Source organism: Apteryx rowi, unplaced genomic scaffold (genome assembly GCF_003343035.1).
Source record: "Apteryx rowi isolate R43461 unplaced genomic scaffold, aptRow1 scaffold_8, whole genome shotgun sequence".
In the NCBI taxonomy this organism is placed as follows: Eukaryota; Metazoa; Chordata; class Aves; order Apterygiformes; family Apterygidae; genus Apteryx; species Apteryx rowi.
The window spans coordinates 1,333,306-1,353,260 of NW_020451093.1; the positions used below are offsets into that span (position 1 = coordinate 1,333,306).

At 34.7% G+C, this 19,955-nt stretch overlaps 1 protein-coding gene across 2 annotated transcripts in view; it reads left to right on the forward strand.

Moving 5' to 3' along the window:
* The window catches only part of SLC35F5 (solute carrier family 35 member F5), a 28,828-nt gene that overhangs the window by 5,087 nt on the left and 3,786 nt on the right, over positions 1 to 19,955 (forward strand). The window contains exons 3-14 of one of the 2 annotated variants that reach the window (XM_026089066.1): positions 1,090 to 1,231; positions 2,379 to 2,522; positions 4,898 to 4,960; positions 6,226 to 6,307; positions 7,661 to 7,851; positions 8,946 to 9,027; positions 9,819 to 9,906; positions 10,566 to 10,630; positions 10,984 to 11,088; positions 11,561 to 11,720; positions 14,899 to 14,989; positions 19,724 to 19,878. In XM_026089066.1, the coding sequence (XP_025944851.1) occupies positions 1,097 to 1,231; positions 2,379 to 2,522; positions 4,898 to 4,960; positions 6,226 to 6,307; positions 7,661 to 7,851; positions 8,946 to 9,027; positions 9,819 to 9,906; positions 10,566 to 10,630; positions 10,984 to 11,088; positions 11,561 to 11,720; positions 14,899 to 14,989; positions 19,724 to 19,878 (1,361 nt within the window). In that variant the 5' untranslated portion in view covers positions 1,090 to 1,096. Of the gene's footprint in view, positions 1 to 1,089; positions 1,232 to 2,378; positions 2,523 to 4,897; positions 4,961 to 6,225; positions 6,308 to 7,660; positions 7,852 to 8,945; positions 9,028 to 9,818; positions 9,907 to 10,565; positions 10,631 to 10,983; positions 11,089 to 11,560; positions 11,721 to 14,898; positions 14,990 to 19,723; positions 19,879 to 19,955 lie in introns of those variants that run through there. The other variant, XM_026089067.1, reaches the window with a different exon arrangement.

The following is a 19,955-nucleotide window of genomic DNA, read 5'->3' on the forward strand; positions in this document are numbered from 1 at the left end:
AGTGTACTGTATTTAAGAGTATTTAAGAGTAGTGTTTGCTGTAAGCATTTAAATCTAGCCATGATTTTCTGGTAATTCACCAGAATTGCTTAAATTGAAACCTTTCTAGTACTACCTTGAACAAGGACTCCTAAAGGCCATGAGGTGCCTATATGAAAATGATAATAGGTTTGTAGGTGTCGATCTGAATTTGTTTATGCTGTAATTTCTGGCATGTGTGTAGGACTTCTGTAATACACTCTTTTACAAAGACACCCTAGGTACACACTTACTTTACTGTTGTAGTTTTGGTTTCTCAGAAAATGAAGTGTTCTTAATTGATTATTCCTGTGTAACATACCAGCTGCACAGTCACATTTATAATCACATTGTTTGGGATTTTTTTTTAATAAGCAAAGCTTTCTGTTGCATATATTGTGTGCTTACTGTTAGTTTAAAAGATTTTTCACTAAAATTGGTGCTTGCCTGTACTTCATAAATTACCAGATAGGTAAATAAATGTTCTGGTATGAGTTCAAGGGCATGTGCAATTTAATTTTGTGAGTTTACAGCTGGATATTCTTTGTTCTTGGGTCAAGAGGGGGGTTTCCCCAACACTTGAAGGGATGGTAAATTACCCAAATGTATTGCCATGTCTTCAGAAATATTTGACTAATGCTGAAGTTTAAACACATAAGTTTCTGATTACCTTAGTGGAATTGTGTTCAACACAACACATCAAACTAATTCCTACTGTAGGCTCAGAGTATCTGAATTTACCAAAATGAAGTAGTCTCAAAATTTACTGAACTTAGAGCATAGAATTTCCGAAAAGGCATTGCATGTTTTACCTGGTTTTGTTTACTTCAATGGCAAACTTACTTCAAAGTTAATACACTTTTGAAAAGTCTAGATTTACTTTTCGGTTGTCCCTAATGTCTATGAAAATCTCATGCCGGATCAGTTAAAAATCTGCTCTTAACAAACATAAGCATATATTTCTTGGCATGTTGGGTCCATTTCATATATGTGAAACACTTGATCCTCCCCACCCTCCCTGTTTCTCTTGTTTTAATCTTTTGTTTTTATTCCTTTTTTAATACTGAATAGGTTACAAATGGTGTGGGTTTTTATCATGAACCGAATGAGCTCCCAGAGCAATTCATCCACTCAGCGTAGGCGAATGGCTCTAGGAATTGTCATTCTTCTGCTTGTTGATGTGATATGGGTTGCCTCTTCAGAACTCACTTCTGTAAGTATTGTTACATGCATCTTTAAAAGAAAATAAAAGCCTGTATAAGAGAAAATCCCAGGGGGATTATAGTATTTCAAAAACTCAGTAAGTATTTTAGCATAATGTTCAACATTCTTTTCAGTATGGGGGGAAAAAAAGACAACGTCCTTCAGATTACAGAAGTAACCTGTGTACGCTAGAAGTTATGAACAAGCACAGTTCAGTGACTAGTGCTTTCAAGATGAAAGGTGTTACTGATTTATTAGCTTATGTTGTTTTATTTTCAAGTATTTACTATAGTTAGTGAGGTCATTTGTTTATTGGCATATTGATTAAAATAATGCACAGGCTTTTCCCAATAAGAAGTAAATGAGTTGTAGCATTAAAGACTAGGTAGTATGGTAGACTTTTATTTCAGAACACTTAAAACTCTAGGACCAAAGGACTAGGGAGTCATTGACTTAACTCATGTAATTGCAGACAAGTTTATGTTATAATCTAGTTTGTATATTTACCATCGTAAAACTGATCTGGTATTTACAKCACGTTAAATTTTAGGTTTTAGAACTTTGGCAATGAAAATTGATTTTTTTTTTTTTTTGATAAATTCTTGTCAAGTTCAGATTTCTGAACTGTCATTAAGTAGCTGTGTTTTATATTGGTTTTAAAACTGAGAGTGGAAAAATGTTTGTACATAACATGCCATGTTACATTAACTAGAACTTTTTTTTCAGGGAACTAGTGGAAGTACTACTGATAAGCTCTTTTTTCCTTTCAATTATGACTACTATAATATTGCTTACAAAAGTGGTCTTTTATTTAGAAAATATTTGTATGTAAATGTACTTCAGTCTTCTTTTAGTTTTATAGCATATCAATATGATGCCTCTTTAAATAGAAGTAAAAAGTAGTTTTCCTCTGGTGGCAGAATATCTTAAAGTGGTTCAGTGCCTTCTTGTTGGCRTTTAAGATGGTTTGGGAGGAAGCACCAGCAGAATAGGTGGGGCCACTCCTCTCTTTTGGTCATACGTGCCAGTACTTGTGGCATTCTGATTTTAGGAACCAGGCAGTTCTGGACTGTATACTTAAAACTGTTCATTCATTTTGTGTATTCTCACCTAATTGGTGAATAATTTTGGATACTGTAATTATTTTCTTTCCACAGTATGTTTTTACAAAGTACAACAAACCTTTTTTCAGTACTTTTGCAAAAACATCCATGTTTGTTCTATATCTCTTGGGATTTATTGTCTGGAAACCATGGAGGCAACAGTGTACACGTGGGTTTCGTGGAAGGCATGCAGCTTTTGTAAGTATTTTAACTTCATAAATGTTATGATCTTTGTGGAAGTGTGTATAGAATAATTTAAAATAATGTAGGAGGGAATAGAGACAGATGAACTTCAGATACTTGTAAAATAATGCTTTCATAAAAGCTGAATYGCACACAGCCAAGGCAAAGGCGGTGATTGTAGTAGCCTTTTGAGGGAAAGAAAATGAAAAAGCAGTATGAAATACAGCAGGAATCATAAAAAATGCTCTACTGGACCAGGCCATTAGCCCATCTAGACTGGTATTTTGTTTTGGACGGTTGCAGAAGATGATTCTTTTTAAGAAGAGCTTCTGAGCCTTACCGCTGTCTGTGGTCTGTTTTCTCTTACCTCATCCACACCTGTAAGCAGTTGAGTCAGTATGCTAACATTGTAGTTAGTGACTTTTTTCTCTCTGGAAGAACTAAGCATTGCATGCTAAGAGGTTTTGAGGTTTTTTAAAGTCATGCTTAGGAAAGGTTGGTAGAATTATACTTTTGCTGTCCATATTGTATTTTTGATGGACTTCATGCACATAAATGGCTTTATATTGCCCATCCTAGACCTAGGCATATTTTATGCTAGTGCCTAGAATTATTGGCGTGTCACAGAGATAGGTTTTCCAAGTAAATTAGATGTCTGGAAGAGTACTTGTTCTGTGCCAGTGTTTTCGAATGCTGAACAGCAGGACTCAGGAAATGGGAAGGCATTTAGTCTGATCTAATCCCCCATTAAAATAACCGAAAAGATGGTCCAAGAACATTCTGTTAATAAACATGTCTTTACAGAAAATAGCTTATATGAAAGGAACTGACTTTACTCCTTCTGTATATCATGTTTCATTGATAGTGATAGTTGTAGGTGTAACATGCTTAAAAATCATTTGGCTTGATGTCATATAACATTGCAGYTATAAAGTAGCACACAGCCTTCTGTATTAAAAACAAAAAAAGTCTTGTATCAAACGCAGTACACTATTTAGAGTTTGCTGACATCTCAAAATAATTTTTAGTTGGTCAGTCTTTGCTATCAAATGTTTGTGGGTAGCATGACCCATGTGTTAGGCTTGACGTTCTTTAGGAGTTCCGTAGATAATCTGGAAATAACCAGAGTTTAYGGATTCTTTATTGGCAATAATGACRAACACTAGCAAAAGGAAACTGCTAAAGGATGGTGAGTTATACAGAGCAGTTAAACTGATCAACTTTACCAAACTAGCCCCATGTAAACCAAATACATGCAGATAAAGCCATCAGTGAACTAGGAAGAATCAATCTGAGCGGACTGGTAGAATGTACCTGGAGCAGAGGTAGGGGTTGTATTGACCAGCTGAATCCAGTGCAGTGCTATCGCAAAGAAGAGGTAATGTGATCCTCTCTGTTAACTGGGCAGCAATGAATAAGAGTGCTGCATCTGTTGTGGTCATGTGTGGCACTTATGAGAGTAATACTGGAATCCCCCTTTTTTTTTTCTTTCTTTCTTTTCTTTCTAATTCTGTAAAAAAACAAAAAAAAAAACAAAAAAAAACCCCTTTTTTTCTTCTAATAACTCATAGGAAATAGCCATTAATTTTGATGCCAGCATGTTTTGAAAGAACAACGTGAGAAAGGACTGTTGTTTGCAGTTTGAAATAAGGCAGAGATTTTATTTTTTAAAAGAACTTAGTTAAACATTCAACTCTCTAATTATTGTATCTGCTTTTAAAGTGCATTGTGTTTGTCAACCTGGAACAAAGATGATATGTCTATTATTATTTCAGTAATGATTGTATATGTAATTTCTTGTATGTTAGTTTAAGTTCCTTTAATTAAGCTTTATTTAATAGCTTTCCTACCAGCATGGCAGAACAGCAAGCTGCAGGTCAGGGAACAGGACTGGCCATGCTTGTTAGGATGCAGAAAGCAAGAAGAAAAAGGCGGTACTTGAGCTCACCCTAATTTAAGCCTTGTTAAAACTAAGGCAGAGTTCCAGGTTTTTATGCGAAGGAACCTTGCCTCATTTGAATGAACAGTCAGGAGTGCTGTTGTAATATATGCGCAATAATTTAGTGAAGTGTGTTCTAGTATGTCTCACTAAGGCTGCACTTTACAGTTTTTGGCATTCTAACGTCCTGATGCTGCACTGATACGTGGATAGGCAGTTGAAGCCACTGGGGCTCTCCAAGAGGGACAGGGAATTACTTAATTGAAGTKCTTTACTTCTAAGCTTTCTTGTTTTTTTTGAGGATGTGTGTTTTGGGGGGAGGGGAGGGGACGGAGAATGGTGACAATTATGGCAAAAGGTATTAAAAAAGGCCTGTTCTCAAAAACTTTTTCAGTTACTAATAACTCTATTGTGTCTTGATAGATCATTACATTTAAGGTTCTGTAATTAGTTTGCAGATGCTGAAGGTTATTTTGCTGCCTGTGCAACAGACAACGCTGTAAACAGTTCTCTGGTAAGTTCCATAATTTACAAATGTTAATGCTTTGTAGTAGTATAACACCATTATCCCACCTCTTGTTTAAAAATATTGTCCACTTAAATGTAACAGCTTTCAGCAAATGGAATTAGTTTAACTTTGCTTTCAACACAATGAAAATAATTAACTTAATATATTAGTAACAAGTGTTGTGAATAATGCCATTACTTACTATAAGAAATACAGGTTCTCAGCTTAATAAAATATTTACTTGAATGTTTCTRTCGTAGTTTGACTGTGAAACAAATATTTATATCATACAAAGGAAGCCTTTACATGTTCAGCTCAGTAGCTGCCAAAGCAAAATGTGGAGAGCTAGTGGTAAAGCCAAATGTCTTTCAAGACTAAGGCATACAACAGAATCATTCAGTTAGCTGAGTATCTTGTATACTGTGATCCTGCATTGCAATTTGAATGAGAAATGGACTGCCTTCTTCCTTCCAGTGGATGGGGGGGATTACAGTTTACTGAATCGAGTGTCAGTGCTGGCGTTCTGCTGATAAACTGGATTGCCAGATTGCATTTTTGCTGTGTTTCTCATCATCCATGAGTTATGGCTTGTTATGCACCTGTTGGTCAGACTGCTGCTTAATCTGGATACCTAAATCAGAGGCTACACTAGGAAATTTTCTGGTTCCTAATAAAAATGCAGCTAACAGAACTCTCTTACAGCTTATTTTAATTTAAATAAGCAGCTTAACACTTGTCTTGTTGGAAGTATTTAAGCAATTAAAACTTCTGCTAAGAGTCTCTGTATGTTGGAGTTCTTTTSCCAAAGTTCATATGACACTTAGCTGTAGTTCGTCAGCTTCTCACAGTCACGGGAGGAAAACTAGTGTGTGTTGATTTTTGTATACATACTCTGTATTTTATGTTTCTAATTTAGTATTTGAACAAAAGCTGTAGATCTACTGAAATTTCTGTGATTTTTGTAAATTTTTCTTTTTTTAAATTCAAGTTTTGAATTTTGAGGGATGAGCTTTGTGTTCATGAGGATATGCACACAAGCACACAATTATATTTGAGTGCTGTGTCTGTTATTTAACATAAAATATAGATAATGTATGACAAACTTCTTCATGAGCCTATCCAGTGTGCCAAAACACTCCTTAAAATTTAATTGTTAATATTTCACCAAACTTTTCTTTTGTATTTAGTTTTCTAATACGCTAAATTAATTTTACTGCTTATAATTTAAATATCCTGCTTAACTGTATTTTACTTATACTGATTCATTTCAGAGTGAACCTTTATATGTTCCTGTAAAGTTTCATGATTTGCCAACTGAAAAAAGTGGCAGTAATAATAGTGATGCAGAGAAAAGTGAGTAAAGACTTTTGGCATGCTGAAATGCCAGTTCTTTGGTGAAAGGGTTGTTTTCCTGTTTGTTGGTATAGCCTCTATCGTGTTGCAGGACTTGTTGTATGTGTCTCTCTCTTCCCCCCACCCCTATAAATCTCTTATTACAAGCATTGCAGTTGTGTATATTTACTTTCAGGTAGAGAAAACATAGGCCTCTTGTTCAGTTTACCTTTCTTGGTCACTACAGATCCAGCCTATGTTTATCTCAAGGGACCAACTGGGTTCAGTACTTGTGATTCTTTCCTTCTGGGCTTGTATGACCAGCAGCAGTGAGTCAGCCTCTGGAAAAACAAACTATTGTCCCTTTTAGAGCAGGAGCAAAGCAGTCAAAGTAAGAATTTTAACAGTCTACGTGCATTCCGATTTTATTTAAGCCTCCCTATCTTGTGATAGTAGCTGAAACAGGCCTAACTGTCCCAGGTGACTAATGAAACGTTGACTATCAAAAAGATCCATTACCTGGTAGTCTGCAGAAAAGAGTCCCTGCTTATGGAAGGGAAAGTCTCTGTGTTTATGTTAATTTCGAGGTGACGGCTCACTTGTTCAGAACCGTTTTGATAGGCTCTGCTATCCTCCTGTGATAACCTGCACCAAACACCTACGGGTCATTTGAGCTAGAACTTTTCCTCTTTTCCTTTTTAGGAAATGAGGTATTGTTTCATGTYAAATTAGGCTCGTATTTGCAAGTGGCATGTAACTTTCTTCACACAAGATACTAATAACACTGCAGTACTCTTATAAATAAAATCTGAAACAGTTCAATCGTGGTATGCAGATTAGTTACACACAGGTTGGATTCCAAATGAGGAAGCGACCTCCTAGTCTCTGCTAAGCTTTGAGGTCTGTGGGGCACTCTGGTCCTCTGGATAAAACACTGTCCCTGCAGTCAGCTATAGCTGTGTGCAGTTTCTGGGTGCTTTTCTTTAATTGGTTGATAGTCAATCTTATATGTATATGTTATCAATACAGAATAATTCTTGCCTAAAAGTTGGTTGATGCCTTGCAGGGAATTTTTTTTTTTTTTCTCCAGGGAGGTGGGAAGGATGGCACTTTTCAGTGAGGCTTTTGTGGATGGACAACAGTACTGATTTAAAACAATAATTGTGCTTTGTCTTATTAGCCGCCTATAAAATAGCAAAATACTGCCTTAATAAATAAAAATAAGTCTTTTATTTATATAAAAACTTGTTATGGTTTGTGAAGTAYTGTAATCAATGCAGTATTAAAACATCAGAGTTTTATTTTTGTGTTGTTTTGGCTTAAAAAGTTTAATGATCATATGCAACTGTGTCTTTTTTTTTTCTTCTTCTTAAGCTCCTAAAAAGCCTCGTGTAAGGTTCAGTAATATTATGGAGATTCGACAACTCCCATCAAGCCATGCATTGGAAGCGAAGCTCTCTCGCATGTCATATCCAACTGTTAAGGAGCAAGAATCAATATTAAAAACTGTAGGGAAACTCACTGCAACTCAAGTAGCAAAAATCAGCTTTTTCTTTTGCTTTGTGGTATGTGCTCTGTTCTTTCAGAAAACTAAGTAATTTAATTGAAACTTATAATAGTGAAAATTATCTTATCTGTACAGTATTGAGATGTCTTGTATTCTTTATGCCTCATTTTGTAAAGGTAGTATAAGGAGTAACCTCAAGAATAAGAAGTAAAACAAAAAGATCCTGGGTGTGTAAGTTAACTGTAAAGTCAGTTGTAAGTTATGCCATGCTTTCCTGCTATGCTGTCCAATATAGGTATGTTTGGTGCAGCAAAATCTAGGGTTACATGAATGCGAGCTCTTATGTCGCTGTGCTTAAATGTCACTGCTTTCTTTCTATGGGCCATCACAGAAAGTGACATCTTRTGCCTCACTCTGTGGCATTGTGCCCTCAAATGCTATGAAGAGATGGTACTTGCCTGTCCTTCAGCTCCACTGAGAGCTACAGAGTTTAGGAATTTGTTGGTCRTTTGTGTTTCTAGAATCATTATTTTATGTACAAAACAGATCCTCTTTATGCTTTTCATGGATGCTCCTGTTACTAGTGTGTATGTGTATTTCTTGGACAACATAATSCTGTTTAAGACTACAGAGAGCAGTAGCTTCCCTGAGAATATATCAGAGCTCTTCATAATRAGATCTTGACCAAAAGATGATAAAACAGTTGCTGCTTTTATATTTATGAAGGAATTCACAGACATGAATCCTTCCAAAATATCTCAGAGGTATATAATGTAAGTGGTTTTTAGAGTGGAGAGCAGTGCCTGTTTTGAGTACTCTTTTTAAATAAAATCAAAAAACTCATTAGGTTGATGAATGTCCCATGTTTCTCTAGAAATTTCTTTACAACCCCAGTGCAGTAATCATCTCAAAGCACTTCCTAAACAAGTTGTACCTTTAGTTACTACTGAATAGCTATTATCATTTAATTTGAATCATTTAACGTTGAATTATTTAGTTATGTTTCAGTTCTGAAGTATGTTATTTCATYGCTGTGTTCTGGTTTTATTTTTGGAGAAATTGTTTCTTTAAATAGTTTTTTTTTAAAGAACTGACAAACATAAATTATGTTGCTATCCATATAGTCACTAAATTATTTTTCTTGTTCTCCAGTGGTTCTTGGCAAATTTCTCTTACCAAGAAGCTCTATCAGATACCCAGGTTGCCATAGTTAATATCTTGTCYTCAACCTCTGGTGAGTTTTATTTACACCATCAGATGTGCATTATAAGGCTGTTTATAACATAAAATCATTTGGCTTGCATTGGACTTGTATAATGTCTTACCTGTGTTTTGTGGGGATGGTAAGGCTTAAAACCATTGAATATGTTTATTTAAAAATTTCACGATATCATTGCAAGTTATTGTGCTTTCGTCATGATGCCATCCTTTTTGCTACTCAAATTCTTTTGTTTTGGTATACTTCTGTGATTATGTCTATATATTAAAGACCTGTACTTGGAGTGTAATAGGCTTAAAGTAAAGGTGGTATTATCACCTTTCCTTCCCGCCCCGCGCCGATATAATTCGGAGTAAAAAATTTTCTTGCTAACTATTTGTAAACATAAATTTGTGTTAGAGGTAAAAAATGTAGACCACCTAAATATTATGCATTACAACCCTTGCTTTACAGATTTTGTTAAAGGCCCAAATGGAAGCAGTCCGTGTTTTGAGGAGTAATTTCTGTTGTTTAATAAAATCAGTTTTAAAAGTACATTATGTGATTTGGACTGACTTTTCAGGCTTCTTGCAGTTTGTGGTTAGTAAGTAAATGAAAGCCTTTTTCAGAGTTGAGCTTGTATTTGCTCATTTAAATATTCAAATCCTAAAGTGATAGTTTCATGATAGATRTTTCAGATTAAAATTGTGAACACTAAGATGAAATAGGTAAATATGTGAAATACAAAGAACAAATGTCAGTGCAGTTTACTGAACAAAATAGTAGCAAAGCTTGATTGTATAAACTCTTCTTATTTTCTCTTGCAGGACTTTTTACTTTAATCCTAGCTGCAGTCTTTCCCAGTAACAGTGGGGATAGGTTTACCCTTTCCAAATTGTTAGCTGTTATTTTAAGGTAAGAATATGGAATGGAACATTTGATTAAAATCTTGCTGATGTAGTGAGGGGAAAAAATATACCTACAGTATCCATGACAATATATGGTATGCTTCAGTGTTTTGTTTGTTTTTGTGTTTTTTTGGGGGGGGGGGTTGTTTGTTTGTTTGTTTTTAAATCCTTACTCCACAAACAAGTTTAGAAAGACTTCTTAATGTACTTGCTCAACACTTCATGTAGTGAACAATTACCAAATCTCATGCTCCTATTGTAAATTAGAATAATGAAATTTCTGTAGGAAGTACTTGGACTTATTTTCTTGTTGTTTAATTATGTGTTTTSGGGGTTTTTTTGTACAGATGGAAAGAAAGAGGTTTGACGTTTAATGTCTTGTCAGCCTGTTTCATTAAATGCCTGATGCATTTGTTCAGTGAAGTCGGTAAAGATTTTTTTTTTTCTTTTTAAGCTTTGCATCAGGCCTTAAAAATAGAGAATTCCTTTTGGCTTTGCCAGAAGTGTGTTTGGGTTGTTAAAAAAAAAAAAAAAAAAAATCTGAAGTTTTAACGCTTTTGTGAGGCTTTCTTCCACCTTCCCTCTTCCCCCTTTTGTTTTTATTTCACCTTTGTAAAAAATATATATATGTTTAAGTATCATTTTGTGTTTCTTCTTTTTTGCTAGCATTGGTGGTGTAGTACTTGTTAACCTTTCTGGATCTGAGAGATCTTCTGGAAGAGATACAATAGGTATTTTGTTTATTTTTTACCCTGAAATATGCAGTGATGAGTACCATTGTAAACACTTGACAATACTCAGAAGGTCAYATAGAAAGATATATATTTCTTACTCGCACTCTGGCCTCATAGCTCCTGAAACCAGACTTTATAATGATGGATTTTTATGTGTGTAGCTTACTTAAGACAGTATTTAGGTGTTCAAGCTTTCTGCCTTTTTTTAAACACTTTTCCTGTAGTAATGGATTCAGTAATAAACAATTATGAAACTGTCAAATAGAGATTTAGTTATGTTTAAAAGAATGTGATGCTAATATGTATAATGTATTTGGCATGTCTTAAGTCAGTATTTCTCATCTTTACAGGTTCCCTGTGGTCYCTTATAGGAGCAATGCTGTATGCTGTGTACATAGTAATGATAAAAAGGAAAGTAGACAGAGAAGATAAGCTTGATATACCAATGTTTTTTGGTAAGGCTAATAACACTAATGAAGAAAGTTTTAATTCAGTGTGTRATTAAACTGTTTGCTTTCAGGCGCTTAACTATATAGTAAGTGTTTAAGGGCCCGGAAAAGGCATGGAAGTAGRGAAGACCTATTTGTTCCCATGATTATCAGTGCTTTGGAGACTGGTTTGAATTGTTTCTTGTTTATAGTCTTGACAATAAAAGATAACATTATCCGTTGGAATGTAGACAGTCTTTCTAGACTCAAAGGATCTTTTAAATCTCAAAACTGTAAATATCTGACCTAAGTGTTGCTTGTCAGTTTCAGGTAAAGTTTCTTATATTTCTTTCCTCTAAAAGACTTAAAAGTGKCAACAAAACAGTATTTTATGTATGCATGTTGTCAGAATAGCAGAATTTAATGAAGATTGTAGTTCTGAAGAAGCTGAAAGGTCTTTATTATGATTTACTTTTGTTAATATTGTTTTCACATTCAGGTTTTGTAGGGCTGTTTAATCTGTTGCTGCTATGGCCWGGATTTTTCCTGCTTCACTATACTGGGTTTGAAGCATTTGAGTTTCCCAACAAACTCATATGGATGTGCATTGTCATTAATGGCCTTATTGGAACAGTTCTGTCAGAGTTCCTCTGGTTGTGGTACGTACTATTTACTTTGCCTGTATTTCACATAAATTGTCTTACCTGTGTTTTCAGATGTTAAGATGTCAAAATATCTAGGTAGTCTTTTTGCAGTCTAGCTGTAAGTGCAATTTGAGTTAGAGGATGTTACCCAGCATATCACAATGTACTATTTAAGAGTAACAGATAATTTTAAAGAGCAGGTGATGTGGCCTTATAGGATTAGGACATATATTTATTAAGATRTTATCTGCTTAGCTCATTATAGAATTAACATTTGAGATGAAAAGACTTTGTGGCATAGGTTGTAGTGGTAATAGAGCATGAATTTCTGTTCTTAAAGTTCTCCAGTTTCTAAGGTTTTGTGTATGTTGGATATACGTGAGTCAGAATCCAGCAAATTAAGTATTCTGTAGTTGATATCTTAGAAGTTTTTCAAGCCCTTTAAAATTTAAAGACTTCATAGACTTGCACTAAATCTCATTAGAGATTATCACTGCATCACTAAGATAATTCAAACATTATCCTAGCTTTTGTTTGTTAATTTAATAATATGATATTCTGGATAAGTCAGCAGCAGAGAGGACTGAACGTGAGAATCCTAGATGAACAGTTTAAAAATAGCAGATTTCAAAATTTGTGTGTAGCACTTARAAGGATTGAACATTATTAGAGAACTTGGCAATAAGGCAGAGTTCCCAGCTTGAGAGAATGTTGGGAGTCTAAATTTGTTTTGGACCAGAATTAGATTAAAATAAGGGTAGAACAGAAAATTATACAAGTTGGTAAGCCTGTTTTATTCCAGAAACACTGAGGAAGAGTTTCCAAAAAGATAGGTGCTATGCTGTATAGCTCTCAGTGAACTAGATGCCAATTTTAACACTACATTTTGAATAAGTGTGGTAGTTCATGAGCTTTTGTGTGGGAGTCTTTGGCTTTTAGCCTCTGAACCTCACGGTAGAGAGGTTAGAAAACCTTATGGAATAGCTAGTCTGAAATGGAGACATCCATAATCCTAARTTCTGGGACAGTGCTACAACAAAAAATCAAGGTGGAGTTCCATGAAAACATTTCTTCTGCATGTTCAGCAGAAGTTTAAAACTGTGGAGGAAGTTTTATCAGTACATTTTGTGTTTATTGGCAAATTTTTAACCAGTCTTAGTTACAAATGCATTACAGAATATGTTTCTCTGTAATTAGTTTAGTTTATTGGTGGAAAATGTTTGCAATGTTGCCACGGTCATACATTTCTTACCAGCTTAGGGTAAAGTACATGTGTGCACACACACACTTTTTTAATACACATACTACTTATGTAACTATTCAAAATGATAATCTAGTCAATTAAAGAGCTATTTTTATTTCCAGTGTCATTTTTCCCTAGAATTTCTGGCTTAGACTAATTTCAGAGCTCATGTGGAGGTCATCTTTTTCCCTCTCCAGTTTGTCCTTAGTATGATCCTCTATTCTTTGTTTGCATGCAAATACTATCATTTAACCCATTTGTTTACCTCACCCAACTGGATGCCACCAAATAAATAATGTAGTGGTAGACTAAACTCTTAATTCATCGTTTTTTCCTTCCTCATAAGTTTGCATGACATCCTCTACTGTTTAATCATTTATGATGTTCTGGTAGTCAGATTGGTTCTAATTCAGAAATAGTGTAGTGCTGAGGTACAAAACTAGTCCCTAATGATGCAAAAGGGGATTTACAATGGGGGGGGAGGTGTTACAAAAATTAAAAGTTTCTAAATCTAAAATGTTTTGTTTCCTTTCTGTTCGTTTCTCATCTGCATACATTTTTCTTTATTTTAAAGGAGCAAACCAACCTCAAGTGGTTATAAATATCCAAACTGGTCATTATTGCTTGGCTGAAAGAGATAGCCTTATAGGAGGACCAATGGCTTGGTTTGGAAGTACTCTTCTAGTTTAATTGGAGAAATAAGTGCATGAAATCATGGTTTAGAAAAAGTTTTCCAGATGTTTCCCCAAATGTTTGTGTTTAAAAGGTGTTAACAAACTCCAACAATGTTATGAGATGAATGAAAATAACTTTTTCTTCATAGAACATGATTCACTGAGCATAGTTTCTGTGGTGGTATACCTGCTAATTTTACAGTCTCTTGAATAAAGATCTAGTACAGGGAAAAAAACCACAAGTTTTAGAACTTTAACAAAAATTATCAAGTAGGTATTTTCTTCATATGGTAGAATAGAATATTTCATAGAGACATACCTGCTAACAAACTTTATTTGACGCTTGGGAGCTTTTGACTTGATTGATCATAATGTGGAAGTTATAGCTTTTTGTTTTGGATTTTTATGCTGTTCACTTGATATTGAAATGGCTCAGACTAGTCAAGTTTTAGTTGTAGATCTTTGGTTCATTTTGAAGTGCAGAAGGTCTCAGAAGCTCAGATATTTTTAGGTGTGTATTGCATATACTTCTAGGTTCTGTCTCTCTTTTTTTTAATTTCATTCAATAATTAGCCATTTGTGAATTAAAATATGACTTGTGAAGCAATTCGGAAAAGTTCAGTTCTCATTTGCTGTTAATAAGTTCTACTTTGAAAGATGCGTGTAGTTCTGTTTTATTTTTTTAGATGCCACRGAAATAAATTTGAAAGTCTTCGTGATTCAGTGGTTTAGAGAGGTCTAGTAACTTTGTTCCTGCTTAGGTATACATGTAATAGGATGAGACCACTTCTAGAATGCAGGGAAGTCTTACTGAGACTCTAAAGAATGATTTCACAGATGTATTTTAGAGTGGAATTTAAGAAGCACAATCTCTTAAGTTAAAAACTTCTCTATTTACCAAAAATATTTCTTTTCTTGTGTAGGGATTTCTAGACGTAAGTAACCTTTTATTTTTAATTAACCAGACTATGGCAAGCCAGACTTGCTGTAAGCTGACATTAAAGTATTTCAAAGTAGAAACAAAATGCAGGTTATTCTAAGTGAGGTCACTACAAAGTGGTGAATTCTCAGTCATCTTGAAAGGTTTATATAGGAATTAAAGCTCACTCCAGGAGATATCAACAGTCTGAGAGCTATATGCAGTTTTACAGATTTTTGACCAAATGTGGATATCACAATTTTTGATTGATGAAATGTATTCTGCAGTTTGATGTATTACTTTAGCTGTCTTTTAACCTTTAAATAAGACTATTGCTATTTCTTTTTCTCCCCCCAGGGGCTGCTTTCTTACCTCATCACTGATAGGCACACTTGCGCTAAGCCTTACAATACCTCTGTCCATAATAGCTGACATGTGCATGCAGAAGGTAACGTACTAAATTTGAGCATTATTAACAGGCTAGAGCTGGTGTTTCTTTTAATTCAATGACATTGTTAATTTTAACAATGTATACAACGAACAGTATTTTGCCTCCACTGTTACTTGTTAATAATTAGTGAACTGCACTGTAATTCATCCTCTCTTAATATTCACAGGTATGATAGTTTTTAAGTGCACACTTAAATATATTTGTTTGAGATGCCACTTGGATGAAAAGTACCTAAGTCATCAAAAATTCCTGGTCAAATGCTTTATTTTGACCACACACTTTTCAGAATTACAGAACAACTCTAAGTACAGCACATCTTAATTTAAGACTTTTAGAATTATAAAATTGCTGTTTAATGCATTTCTTGAAAATACTCGGGTAGTGATAAGGAAAAACTAAAAATCCGTAGGCTTATGACAAAGGAATGTAGAAACTGCAAGGCTTAACTATACATTATTAGGTTGGTGTGGACATAAGGCTTCCATTTAAAACTGTTCGCCTTTAAGTTACTCTGATTTCATTGGTATTGAGTTAATAGCTGTGGAAGAACCCTGTGTGTAAAGAAGGCCAAGAATCAGACAATATGAATTTAGAATAGAAACTATATGCTGTTTAGTTTATATTACTCTTCAAGCTGTATAGATATTTTTCTTTTCATGCTGGTGGCTTCAGTTTTAGATATTCAGTCATATGTGAGCTTCAGCTCTGGCTCTGAATATTTGAGTTTAATATTTAATCAGTGGCAATGAACATCAAATTCTTAATTTCATGTGAATAATGTTAATTTAGAATATAATGCATGTATTCAATTACAGTTGTTCGGGTTTTTCTTTTTTTTTTTTTTTTCTTCTTTCTTAAGTAGAGGTCACATAACTTTCAATTTCTGTTTTCTGAAATCAGGACCACTTCTTGTTTCTGCTTTCAACCTAATTTTTTTTCTAACACATCTGTTAAAACAAATTTAATCTTTTCTACAGTGCACCTACCCCCCTCCTTTTTTTTCCCCCTTCATCAGGGCATCCTCACGTAGCCCATTATGGATAAACCTTCTGAAAGTGTCTGGAGACCTTGACACTTCTCAGTGGAAACAGAGGTACATCTGCCATGTGGCTAAAGCGTAAGGAGCTCCTGTCACATGGTTGTTTGCATTTCCAGCATTGGTGACACCTGTATTTCATTAATGTTACAGATGTAAAGACAGTCACAAGATGCAGAGAAGATGCAGGAATTTTTAGAAAGCAGGGAGTAAGATTATGAGCCAGAAAAAGTGTTTTCTGGGGTGAAAATGGTGCATTGGTCAGTATTTGAGCACCTTGGCCTAAATAGCTTGTTACTGAAATACTGAAAGTTCTTTATTGAGATGTAGGTCTTTATGTGACTTAGGAAGCCTTGCAGTCATTTAGTAGTTTATGTGGAGATGGTAGAAATAAAAATGGATAAAACAGTCCAGCCTGAGAACTAACCACACMTTCAAAGGCTAGTTACCCTACAATACTGCTTCTGAAAATTTGGAACAGAGTGATGGCCTTGCTCTGCCAATTACTGCTTGTTTACACTGCTTTGGTGTTCTTCTGGGTCATTTAGCAAATACAGGTTTGCTTAGTTTGTAAGCTCAGTGTAAATACAAATGCAAGAACATATGAAGGGGAAAAAGATCTGACTATAGCTGGAATATAGCTTAAATTGAGTATTCTCTGAGTAGCGTGTTCACTGAAGCGAACAGTTCATCTGTGATTGCTCAATTTATGATTCCTTTTCAATCATTACATTTGAGTTTCCTTTTGTTTCTTTTGAGGTTTGTGCTTGTTGCACAGAACTTGACTAACTTCTTGTACATAAGTCTTACACTGAGAATATTTCCTGCCAGAAAGAAGGTTTCCTCAGAGAAATATTTTCACAGCAAAATGTAAATTTTACTGAAGACCTTTGACCTCTGAAAATTTCCCACAGACATTTAATGGAAAAAGGGGATGGGGGCACACAATATATATATTTTTTTCATTTTGACTTCACGTCAGTGTGAATTTTTGAAAACATTTGAGGAGAAAAAAGTCTAAAACTTAAAAGGAAAGCTAAATTGGAAAACACAAGGAGATTCAAGCACTGAATAAGTACTCATGTAACAAATGTAATATACGTTTCATAGTTGGTATTAATTGAATATTCCAACACTGAAATACAGCCTTGCAGGGATTCCACTTATAAAACTTATTATTGGTTAGATAACTGTATTTATGTTGCTGTTAAAGTAAACGCAGTATACACATGGGACAAATTGTAACAAGAGTACAAATACCTACTGAGAGTTTTTAAGGAAATAAGGAAAGATCACTAGCCTTCTCCCAAAAAATTCTCTTCAATGATGTCAAATATCTRTATAATATATAAAAGTGTGTGTGTGTGTGCGTATATATGTGTGCGTGTGTATATATTCTCTTCTGAAGTGGTTCATCTAAGCTTTCTTCTGGACTGTGCTGAAAAATGGAATGTGCTTTCCTAATTCTCAGAAAACARTTTCTTCTCTAGGCTGTTTAATCTGAGTAAACAGAGCCCCAGTCTTTCAACTGAATTTATTCTTCATATACTCATGCAATATTGAGGCATTTGAAATAGCAGAGGCATCTTTAAAGCTTTGTTGGATAACTGTCAGTCCATGTTGTAAACACAAGGGCAACTTAGGTTTTTTAACTCACTTTTACAGTTTATCACTATGTTTCAGTTATTCCATTTGATGTGTATTTGACATTTATAAAAGTACAAATGCATTAGCTATTAATCCAGCTTCTTGTACACCTTGTATTACATCTGCTCTTTTCCTATGCCTTAAATCTTCACCTTCTTTGCATCTCAAGTTCATGTGCTGGCAGCATCTTTCGTAATCTGAATCTTCCTGCCTTTTCCATTTCGCCCTCCATTCTTTGTTCTTCTCGTTTTCCTCTGTGCCCTGGTTCCTTCTGGTGTTTCTGGTCCGTATGCTTGCTGCCTGCCATTTCTTCTAAATCTGTTTATTCTCTCTTTATGAAAAGTTGCTTTGTCTTCAGCTAAGCAGTTGCTTAGACTGTTTTTATGCAACTGTCCATCAGATGCCTCTTAACACCTCTTGCCATCCGCAGGATTGTAACTGTAAAGGAGATTCATTCTTCTATTTCTTGTTTCTTTTCAAATTCGTATGTGCATTCTGTATTACTGTTGTTCTGCCTGCTGCCCCTTCCCAATGCCTGTTACATACTGTCCGGGTTTCTACTTTTCTGTCTGTTTGGTGCTTTTAGCTTGTATCTTTTTGTATGCTTGAGGGTATGTAAATTTTTTCCAGCTGAACTGTTCAGCATGAAGTCATTGGGAAGCCGTTAAGACTTGTCTTGGACAATAGAGTCAGTGTCCTGCTGTGGACAGGCAATGTTTGGAGGCAAATTCTTTACCTAGTGCTTTTTTTTTATTGCTAGTATTAGAAAAACAAATGAATGACCCTAATCAAAGGCAAACCTCTCTGGACACATGAGATGTATGTCTGTTAATCTTCTGGTCTCAGAYATCAACAGATCTTAAATCAAGCCCCTGCTCTCACCTAAGTCCAAATTAGGTTGATAGAAATTTAAGCTTCCAACTCTAAGCTTTCCAGCTACTGCTTCTGGGCAGCCCTTTGTCCTTACRCTGCTTTTTAGTTTTTCTTAAGGGAACCTGCATAAGAATGTGGCTGCATTTAAATTAATAATTTAAAGATTAAAATATGAATATATACAGTCTTCAAATTACTGTAAAATGTTTTGGTAATTATTGAGTATGCATAATAACTTTCTGRATCTTTTTGTCTGCAGTAATTGACATAACCGAAGCTTAACAAATTACAAACAAATTTTTAACAACTAGTTAAATATTTCTTTTAGTAACTTCTGTACTGATTAATTTCTGTTAGAAATCAGTGAGTTTAACAAAGGGCTGCAACAACTGTAGTCTGTTCGATTTGCAAGAATGAAACATCAGCACTTGCCATCCAAACTGTACAATTTTTCTTTTAAGTCTTCAACTTTGGATATTTTTCTTCCACAAGGGGGAGCCTTGCTTGTGGTTAATTGATCTGTTAGCCTTAAAGAAGTTGCAAAGGAAGAGTAGTTCTTGCAACCTTGAGTTTTCCAACTTTTTATAATTTTATGTTTTAAACTAACTTGGATGATCAGTTCTGAATACTGGTAATGTACGTAAAGGAAGAATTTAATTCATTTAAATTGGGCAAATAATATTTTTTAATGCAGAGAATTATTGTACATTTTCAGTAGCATAGCCTTTTCTGTGTGCATTAATTTCCGCAATGATCATTCTGTGACATAATGTTCATAGTACATAAACAGGTGCACAGATATTTCAGGTGAGACCTTTTATCCATACTTAACTTTTTGGAGTGTCTCTTATTTGTATCAGTCAAAGAGTAAAACCCTAAAAATGAGTTTTATAATTTGAAAAAACCTTTTTTCGTCTATACCACAGTGGAAACGGTATGTTCTGTTTTAAAGAATATATTAGTAAAGAACAGATAATTTGTTTTAGTAGCAGCAGTGGCTATAGAAATTGTGCCAAATRCTTTACAAAAATATTTGTGGTAATATTTCACCCAATTAAAAAGAAGTGAAGCTGCATCTCAAACTTACAAATTATTTTTATAATAATTATTCCAAATACACAGTATACCAATATTTTTCTGCTGTTGAATGAATAATGATTGTGTTTTAATTCCAGGTGCAGTTTTCCTGGTTATTTTTTGCAGGGGCAATCCCTGTATTTTTTTCTTTTTTCATTGCAACTCTCTTGTGTCATTATAACAACTGGGATCCAGTGATGGTGGGAATCAGAAGAATTTTTGCCTTTATCTGTAGAAAACATCGCATTCAGAGGTAGGACAGTCACAAAGTGTAGTCCCATCTCTTCTTTTGCCTTTCTGATATCCTGTACTCTTTAAAGAAAAAAAAAA